Genomic DNA, 11,141 nt, shown 5'->3' with positions numbered 1-11,141 from the left:
TTTTATTACAATATATTTGATTTATTTCAACTCGAAAGTTAAAGTAATCAATATTCAAACATAAGTATTTACAATAAGAAAAAAAAAAAGTTTAAACTAAATTTTTTGTATTGAAAAATTTGTATAAAATTTTAAATATTTCCGTAAGATATAATTTATAGACTCGAGTAATAATGACAAAATTGCAAAAGAAAGACTAATGTTTACATAATACACATTAACAAAAATTTAAGGAAATTACAACTAAAAAAAGAAAAGAAACTTTAAGACTATATTATAAAAAATTATTTCTTCAACCGTGAAGCTTTAAACTTTGAAACGGGTTTATTGTTACCTAAATACTATAAAAAAAATTCCAATAAAATCAAAGCACTTTTAAAAATTAAAAATTCCACTCTAAAAGTTAAAAAAAATACTAGAAAAAAATACCTCTTGAATTTTTACAGATTGATTGTCATGTATATTCCTTTCTAGTACTGTACCAGAAAATGGCTGGGGGAAAAAAAAATTATATATTCATAATTAAGTGCAGTTCTTGAAACCACACTTATTTAACCAATTTAAAAACTACCAATAGTAAACACTCTTTTATAACATAGTTACCACCTCATAGTTGCCGACCTCATTTTTCCTAATTCTGAGGGTTGTATATATATATATATATATATATATATATATATATATATATATATATATATATATATATATATATATATATATATATATACAGAATGCAAAAAAAATAATCGTGCACTTGAAAAAAAATCAAAATTTTAAAGATTGCATCAAAAAAATGAGTTGTCTGTTAAAATATTTAAAAGTTTTAAAATAGATATCTTATCAAGTACTGTTTTAGGAATTTATTTGTGTATTGGTGAATTAATTGCTTTTCAAACCTATTGAATTTTACACAATTGATCTAATATGCATAAAATTGACTGCAAAAAAAATAATCGTACACTTCAAAAATAATGTCAAACTGATCAAACTCCATGGAAATTAGTATCAAGTGGGGCCTCCTTTAGCCTTGATGACCTCTTCTAGATGATTTGGCATTGAGTTGATCAAATTTTGGGTCTCTTCTGTTGTTATATTATCCCATGCCCTCATTAAAGCTTTCAAGTTGTCTTTGCGTCTAATTGCTTCGTCGCCAATTTTTCTGTCCAAAATATACCACAAATTTTCTATTGAATTCAAATCCAGACTTTGAAATTTTTCATACTCCTACATTCAAAGTCCAGACTTTGAAATTTTTCATACTCCTGCTGGAGTATGAAATTGCTTCCCATTCTCAATTTTTAAGTATATGGTTGCAAATTAGCTTTGAGGATTTCACAATACATTCAAGCATCCATTTTGTCATTAATAAATGTAAATTTACCCAGTTCTTTTCAACTCATACTACCCCAAACCATCACCATTTCCTCCTCCATGCATTACACTACTTCGCAAACAATTTATAAGCTTCTCCTTTTTTTCACCACACTTTTTGGACTCCATCCGATGAGACGAGATTGTATTTTGACTCATCTAACCACAAAATTTTTCAATTTTCAATCGACGTTTCATTTGTTTTAAAGTTAAAAAAGGTACATTTTGAACTACTCTACCTCTATATCCTTGTTCTCTAATACGACTTCTGATTGTTTGTGGAGTCACTGTGATGTTATGATCTTCTTGAATTTTTAAAGCTAATTTAGCTGCTGAAAGAAATCTATTTTTCTTCACATTAATGATGACATTAATGATATTTTGATCAATTGCACTAGTGGACTTGCGTTTTCGTCCTCTACCAGCCACACTAGCAACGGTTCCAATCAGATTATGCTTCTTAACAATTGAGAAAATGAAGTTATGCTTTGACACAAACAACATCAGTGTTTTGGAATGACCATTTCAAAGTCTAGGCTTGAATCCAATAGAAAATTGGTGGTATATTTTGGACAGAAAAAGTGGCAAACGAGCATTTAGACGCAAAGACAACTTGAAAGCTATAATGAGGGCATGGGATAATATAACAACAGAAGAGACCCAAAGTTTGATCAACTCAATGTCAAATCATCTAGATGAGGTCATCAAGGCTAAAGGAGGCCCCAATTGATACTAATTTTGATAAAATTTGATCCATTTGACATTACTTTTAAAGTGTACGATTATTTTTTTTGCAGTCAATTTTACGCATCATTAGATCAATTGTATAAAATTCAATAGGTTTGAAAAGTAATTAATTCACCAATACACAAATAAATTCTTAAAACAATACTTGATTGGATATCTAAAAAAACTTTTAAATATTTTAACAGACAACTCATTTTTTTGATGCAATCTTTAAAATTATGATTTTTTTTATGTGTACGATTATTTTTTTTGCATGCTGTATATATATATATATATATATATATACATATATATATATATATATATATATATATATATATATATATATATATATATATATATATATATATGCATATCTTTTGATAACTACTATTAAATGAATTTTAGAATTTTCAATAACTTATTTAATTATTTAATTTTCTTCCTAATAATTACATAAATAATCAACTTTAATCTGTATTTAACAATGATTTAGCAAAATCAAAAATTTTAATCAAAATTCCAAGATCCCGAAATGAAAATAGAACTTGTGATAGTATCAAAATAGCATATTTCAAGCATCACAGAAAATATGGTGTTTGCAAATTTATTGGACAAAAAAAAAACAAATTAAAGCTGCACTTCATCATGAGATGAGAAGTGGGCTTCATACACATTTGCAAAGTGCTCACTAATTAAATATTTTAAAATGAGATGCTAATGAGGGTACAGGATCCAAAATATCTGCAAAAAATTTTATGAAAGTTTCTAGTTAATTCAACTTTCCAAAAAAACTATTCATCAAGATATTTGTAAAAAACTTCATAATTTTTAATGCCTTTTTTTTTTCCTTAAACGTAAGTTCTAGCTCTTTGATTTTACTTTAAAAAACTACTGGTTCGATTAATGCACTTTTGTAGTTAATAAATGATGTCAATACATAAAAGTTCTTTCAAATAACCAAGTTATAAACGATGTGCTATATTTGGGTCTTCCCTTTTGCAGTTAATTTTATGAAGAATGCTTTAATATATAACTTTTTATAAAACGTAAAATAACCAAATAATCAATGAGTAAACGTAAAATAACCAACACTATCAATGAGTAAACGCTTTAAAAGTCAAACTTATAGTGCTAAAAATATAAGATATGTAAATTTAAAAATTTGATACTTGTTAAAAACAAGTTTTGCTAACTTTAAAACTGCAAATACTATTTTTTTTTTTTTTTTTTTTTTGATTTAGTAAAAAATAATAAATTTGATGTCACAGTAAATGAAAACAAAATATTTTAATGGAAATAAAAATAAAATAAAGTTTTTTCATTTAACTACAATTTTTATTTTGTCAAGTCTCCAGTTGAACAAAAATGCTTAATGTTGCATGTTCTTTTATAAAAAGGGAAAACCCAACCTAATTGTGTAATTGTGTAAATTGTTTAAAAAACTATATATTAAGTACATTTATTACTCAAAAAAGATATTTTCACAATGTAAAAAAAATTTTGCAGATTCATGAAGTTAGTATTAACCTTTTTTAAATTCTGACGAGGAAACTGAATCTGATAAAGGAATAAATGTTTCAATTAATATATCATCTGAAATTTATATTAAAAAACTGATATTTTCATTTATTCTAAAAATTGAAAAAATTGTCAGAACATTCAAAAATTCCTCCACTTTAAAAGATTATGTTTTACAAAAACATAGAAATTAGGAAAAGAAAAAAGAAATGATATTTTTAGATTCTAAAACTGGTTGGAAAAATCTCCCAGTTGTGATTGAGCAATTTTATGAATCGTATTATTGTGTCCATAAAGCTTAATTGATTTGGAAAAAGAAATAAATTTATTATCTGGTATTGTCCATCTATTGCAACCAAACAAAGTGGCAGTTAAAATAAAAAAATAAAAATTATAAGTCATTTTTTAAATTTTTTTTTAAAAATGAGTATATTCTGATGTTTTTGATAAAAAAAGACTTAAGGGGATGAGAGTGTTCAGCCGGTGTCAGATCTTTGCAATACAATTGTACATGAAGGTAAAATCCCATTTGAAATCAAAAGAAAATTGGTAAAAATTCATAAAAGAAAGCAGAAATGCACTATGATGTTGATCATATCAAGGAATAAAATAGCTTAACCAAGTAATGAAAATTTTAAAAGGAACTATTGCCAACATAATAAGAATTAATCAACAGCAGTTTGGTTTTAGGCCTAAAAAAAGGAGCAATAAATGCTATATTTATAGTTAGACAAGTTAATTAGACAGGAAATATATTTGGAAAAAGAAAAAAAAAATCTGTGGATGGCATTTGTGGACTTGAAAAAGCATTTGACAGAATACCAAAAACAAACTGTGTAAAAGTAAAGGCAAGAATGAGCAGAAAATACTGGAAAGTAAAGCTTTAAAGTTTGTGTTGCAAATGGGTTTTGTGTAGGAATTTTTTTGTACAGTTTGTAACCAATGGGTTCCAAGAGATGAAATGGTATACAAGATATTTTTAATATTGTTGGAATCGAGCATTAAAAATATTATTTTGTTGAAAATAGAGAAATCAAAAAAAAATTTGAAATAGTGGTGAAAAAAATAGTGCGTTGCAAAAATATTGATGATGATCATCGTCATTATAATCATCATCACCATCATCATCATTATCATCATCATCATCATCATCATCATCATCATCATCATCATCATCATCATCATCATCATCATCATCATCATCATCATCATCATCATCATCATCATCATCATCATCATCATCATCATCATCATCATCATCATCATCATAATCATCATCATCATCATCATCATCATCATCATCATCATCAATATTATCATCAATAACTGAACTTTTATATTAACCATTATAAAATAAAAAATTTGACCAATCAAATGAATAAAAAAGATAAACTGAACAACTGAGTAAAAATAAGTTAAAAATCAAATTTCTTTAAAATCAAAATTTTTAATTATTTAAAAATAAATTACCATTTGATTTTTTGTAGTATATTTATAATTTAAGTCTACAACATTGTGAACTTCAACATGGTCAGCCTCAGCATGGTCAACTTCGACATGGTCAACTTCATTCACAATCGGAATGGTTTCAGGATTTTTAATAACAACTTTTTTTGGTTCAGATTTTAATATACCTTTGTGTAACTCATCATCTGGTGTAACTGGTCTTATATAGTCTTTTGAATTTTTTAATATTGAGCGCTTTTCATCAACAACTTGCTCTTCATCATCTTGAATAACATCAGAACATTGCTTCGAGCGGTTATGACAACTTTCATGCGATTTTAATATTGATTTTGGATCATCTGTAAACTCAGGTGTCATCTCGTTTAATTGATTATCTGGTGGAGTTTTTAGCATTCTGCAGTCATCATCCAATAAAGAATTATGTTCAGGAGATGATTTTAATATTGGCTTTAACCTTAAGTTTTCATTTGAATTAGATCGACTGTCTTTTTTAAGTATAGATTTTAATGGTTTATCATCTATATCCTGGTGCATATGTTTATCATATATATCCGCTGGTGAGTTAAAAACTGGTTCATTACCACAGACAGGATGCTGAAATTTAAATTGATGTTATTAAAACAACTAAAAATACACAAAGATTATTATTTATAAAGAAGAAAAGCTTCATATTTTTTCACTTCTGTTTTTTGTTCATTCAATTGATTTAAATCATTAGCCAATTTTATTTGCCTCATTAATTAACTTTATTTATCTCATTACTCAATTTTATTTGCTTCATTATACTGTAACAATTGTTAGACTGATTCAATCATGTTTAGTTGCTTTATTGGTATCATGAGAAACATCTTTCAAGTCAATTCATTTTCTTAAATAATAAATGCAAGAAAATTCTCATAATATAAACAGAGGACTTTATCTGACTTTAAACATATGACTTCAAAGTAAATTGATTTTAAAATCAAAGATTTGTATATGTATCTTAAGTACCATATATACATTTATTACAGCTATTTATTGGCTGCAATTAAGAACTTATAAAATATACAAATCCACACTAAGAATATTATAAACAGCTTTAACTTCAACTAAAAGGTTAAGCAAGTATGGTAAAAACGTTGTATGACAGGCCCAACAAGAGAAAAGGGTTGTTTTATGTCAAATGAACCAAAATTAAATGATTTCAACATGGACCACTTCAGATTTTGATGAAACTTGGTGGGCTGGTTTTTATTGATGAGAAAAGCGATTGCTGAAAATTTCAGGATAAAATGTTTTGTGGTTCATGTGATATGGTATTCTCATATTTAAAAAAAAAAACTTTAGTAGCAAAAACATTTTGTTCATATTTTGAAGCACTATATTTTAAAAACAAAATTTCAGAAAACCTTCTAGTTTTATATATTGTATAAAACTTTAGACTTACTTTAGTGAAATGATGACATTAAATTTTATATCCATAATGGATACCTAAAAAATTGTTTGAAAATATAAAAAGTATGTGTGTGTGTGTGTGTGTGTGTATGTGTGTGTGTGTAATAATGGTATAATATGATAATGGTATAATGTGTCCCTATAAGTGTAATACTTATGGGGAAGTTACAAAGTCAAAACAATGAAATTTACACAAAATGCAAAAAAAAATAAAGTTTTTTGTGCATTTTGTGCAAAGTTATTAAAGTTATTCAAAAAGTTATTAATGTGCTTTAGTTTGTACTATATATTGTAATACAAAATATGTGTGTGTGTGTGTGTATATATATATATATATATATATATATATATATATATATATATATATATATATATATATATATATATATATATATATATATATATATATATATATATAAGTATTTCATAATCAATACAAGTCTTAAATTAGGCCTGAATTTAAATAGCCTTAGTATGAGTCTCCTCCTCCCTGTCCATTTACTTTTTAACATTATTTGCTCAGAACTTATTTTAGATAAAACTTGTTATAGAACATTTCACCTGTGTGACTTCTGATGCATGAAGTGTTATTATGTGCTAACACAGTAGTGAACATAACTGTGACATTGAGCTTGTAAAACTAGATAATAAATAGACTGCATATAAAATATCTATTTATCTAGCTTATTAGGTAAGTATTGAAAAGAGAGACTTTTAGCCCTTTTCCATACTATTTTATATCTTGACTATAAATTTTGTAATATTTTTCCAATCCCTTCACTATTCTACACCCCCCAATTTATTGGACTTTTATTTGATTATCATGTTTAAATTTAGATTACAACTTATACCAAGTAATAAGAATTATTTGTCATCGCAATACACAAGCTTGTTATGTAGTAAATATTATGCAATTAAAAATGTTATTATGTAATAAACTTTCAATGTAAACATCATTCAAAGCTTTAAAATCTATTTTGCTAAATAACTACACAAGTTTAAAACAAATAAACTTAATTTATAATAATTTTGCTATGCTGTTATATAATTATGTTATTATATATACTATTGTATATAGTATTTTAGTTTTTTGAGCTCAAGAAAAAACGAAACTATTAGATTTGTAAAATAGCATATATAATAACATAATTATATAACAGCATAGCAAAATTATTATAAATTAAATTAATTTGTTTCAAACTTTTATAGTTTTGATAAAATTTTGCATAAAACATGCATTATTAAAACCCAGCAAATATCTTCTTTATGTCGCCAAGTAAAAATATTTAAGGAAATCGACTGCTTTATGAACTTGATAAGGATAACTTGATTTTTGTCAGATATTTCCACAATATTGCCTAAAAACCATTTTGCACCATGAACACATACTATATTAATTCCTGGTGGTATAAAAAATGATGGTTTAATCTTCCCGGAATTGTTGAACACGTTCCATAATGCTCTTCTAATTTAAACTTTATGCAAATTAATATAATTGCATCATTTAAAATGTATTAAAAATGTATTTCTTTGATATTTTGTTTACACCAATCAACAGTGGGACAGAGTGTGCCAAAATACCAAAAAATCAATATCAGCATTGCATGGTGAAAATTTGTCATAATGGTGAAGACATGTTCATTAGAGGAAATATCTAGTTAAAAAAACATTAAATATTAATTTAAGCGCTATTTTATGCGGTTATTTACACGTTAATTTGACATGTGTTCCAAAACGCTATTTGCATTTTTTATTTATCAACTTTCTTATGCTACTATTGTTTTAAGTTAAACTTATTGACTTTCATTTTAAACTATATTATTGAATGTTTTTTTTGCTCAGGCTTTTAAAAATAATTTAACGTAAATGTAATCATTAGTTTTTATGCATCGAAAACAGACAGTTTAAGATATTTTTTTTGCTACTAACCTTTACTAATAGGTATCAGATAAACTATCCTCCAATATCCTCCAAACATTTTACTATGTTAATCTCATGCTAAATGTATGTAAATAGCCATGCATCATAAATATTTTGCAACTTTTTGCAATAAAAAAAGTTATAACAAAAGATTGGTCTTCGGTTAATGGTCAGTTGATGAGAAATACTGAACATGTAAAATGATGTTTTGTACACAAAGAATACCTACAAAATCTTTCATTACTGTTATAATATATAAGTTTTGTAAATATAAATCTAAAAAAGTTATTTTATGACAAATACATGCATCGAAAAGTAATATTTTAAATGTTTACACTGATAAAAGTTTTTTTTTTTTATATTATATAATTACATGTTTATTACTTTATTTATGCATTTTATATTTAAATATAGCTATTCTAATAAAAAAAACTACAAAAATAATTTTGGCACAAAAAACTCGATTTTGTCCCACTGTGCACAATCATACATTTTCTCTGCTGAATTAAAAGAATTTTTAATGATTGTAAACTTGCCCTTGTTACAAATCTTTTGACGGAGTCCCTAACACTGTCACAAGCACTTTTTCCATGTGATGCTGTTGTTCTGCAGATAAACCATGATCTTGTTTATGGTGACATAAATTAGATATGTGTTTATAATACTTGTATTGTGAACCTGCTAAAACAAGTACAATGCTAAAAAAGTAAAATATCAACTCTTTAAAACATTTTATAAATGAATTAATTAATACTTTATAAATGAATTAATAAACTGAGTTTGTATTGTGCTGTAAATGATTTGAGATAATACATAAACTTTTACATTTTATCTTACTTTCTTCCATAAAATAAATAACAAAAGGATGTAATATGTTGCTTGATTGTTGTTCCAAAACCAAACCTTGTACTGCATCTTGAATTAAAAAACTGTAAATTTCAGCAAAGTCTAGTAATACTAAAACATGATTACTTAGTAATGTTATTTTTAGATGCTGCAAATATGTTGCTTGACTTTTGGCTATATAATGATGGTCTCTTAACTGGTGTATTTGTTGACAAGCTTTTTCAATAAAATCATTCACTGGAAGAGTTACTGGAACTATATCATGTTTTTTGTTAGCTTTTTGCCACTGATTAAAGGTGATTTTTTCCATGCTGTGTTTATCAAGCAAAGTAAAAAGATTATTACACAATTACAGTATCTATGCAGTAACTGTGAAGCATGCATTCTCAATTTGTTAAGTCACATATAACTAATGTCAAGAGATCTTTAAACTCTAAAATTTCTGGTTTTTAAACACATAGTGAGTGGAGACCTCAAACACCTCCAATAGGATTACATTAGTTAGGTCTACATTCACAAAATTTAGTAAATCTTGAAGTAAAAGTAAATTTCAATGAACTATAAATAATGTTTTTTTATACTAACTAATAGAAATTTTTTATTATTGACTAGATTGATAGTAAAAAACATTTCAAAAAAATCAAAAAAGACTTTTTTGATGTTTTGAAATGTCTTTTACTATCAACTAGATTGAGACATACAGTTTCTCCCCTAGAAGTATTTGAGAGTAATCATCTGATAGGTAAAATTCATGACCTTGATTTTTTACTTTCTCACTGAAAGATCTTCCTTCTTTTTTAGATGGTTCTGCCACGCATTCGTTTCAAATACCTTGGAGTTTTTATCATTCTTAGGGAAGCAAAAAATCAGTTTTGTGTATAATTAGTATTCCAACTCTCAGGAACCAAAGCCAGTGATTTAGGTTTTTCTGATTTCAAAGAAACATAGAACTTAGTTTTAATTAATTCCATTAGTGATTCAAAGCTCTAATTACTTTTGTAACAGAGCTCTTTTGTTTTTGGTTCATCATTAATTAAATTAAGAGAAACTCCCAAAACAGTTGCTTCTTTCTTTTTAATTGCAGTATGGATTTTATACATCTTTCTTTTAGCATAGCTGACCATTTCTTTATGAGCTACTAGTTTTCGAGACGAACAACCAAGCTATTAATGCTTGAATTATATTTTTCTTTTGAAATGCGAATTTTATTAAAATTAATACCTTTTTATTTACATGAACCTCTTTCATAATCTTTGATGATTTCTAAATTTTAATGCACTTACTATTTATTTTTAATTACTATCTAAAAATACATATGTGAATTAAAGTTTTAAATATAAATTTAATAAAGGTTTCTATTAGTTTGACACTGTTGTTTATCATTTTACATTTGTTTATTACAAATGTAAAATGATAAATTTTATAAATAAAAAAAAGATATAAAAAAAAAAAACACTCAATATCTTGTTTGTCTTTTGTCACAGGTTTTAATTGAAGAATTCTTTGTTGGTGCATGAATACACTTCATAAAATCTACATACTACATCATAAAATCAGACATACTGTATAAGGTGAAATGTTAAAAAGATATGTTCTGGGTGAAAATGTGCATGTTAAAAAGTAAATGAGTTTTGTTCAGGCTTAATTTAAGACTTATTTTAAACAATTAATATATTTGCAAACAATTTTTAAGGTTTTTTAGGTAGCCATTATGGATATATGTGACATTAAAAAATTCAATATCAACATTTTACTAAAGTAAGTCTAAAGTTGTATATGAAAAAAACTAGAAAGTTTTCTGAAATTTTATTTTTGAAATATAGAGCTTCAAAGAATAAACCAAATATAATTTCATT

At 25.8% G+C, this 11,141-nt stretch overlaps 1 protein-coding gene across 2 annotated transcripts in view; it reads right to left on the bottom strand.

Moving 5' to 3' along the window:
- Positions 1–249: 249 nt before the first annotated feature.
- LOC100212905 (unconventional prefoldin RPB5 interactor 1) overlaps positions 250–11,141 on the bottom strand; it is a 22,931-nt gene continuing 12,039 nt past the window's right edge. The window contains exons 8-11 of one of the 2 annotated variants that reach the window (XM_065820570.1): positions 5,185–5,679; positions 5,089–5,154; positions 430–492; positions 250–341 (exon numbers count right to left, since the gene is read on the bottom strand). In XM_065820570.1, coding sequence (XP_065676642.1) covers positions 285–341; positions 430–492; positions 5,089–5,154; positions 5,185–5,679 — 681 coding nt within the window. In that variant the 3' untranslated portion in view covers positions 250–284. Of the gene's footprint in view, positions 342–429; positions 493–5,088; positions 5,680–11,141 lie in introns of both variants that reach the window. The other variant, XM_065820569.1, reaches the window with a different exon arrangement.

Source organism: Hydra vulgaris, chromosome 15 (assembly GCF_038396675.1).
Source record: "Hydra vulgaris chromosome 15, alternate assembly HydraT2T_AEP".
NCBI lineage: Eukaryota > Metazoa > Cnidaria > Hydrozoa > Anthoathecata > Hydridae > Hydra > Hydra vulgaris.
Note: the sequence above shows the minus strand (reverse complement) of the source record. Positions and strands in the feature narration are given on the sequence as shown.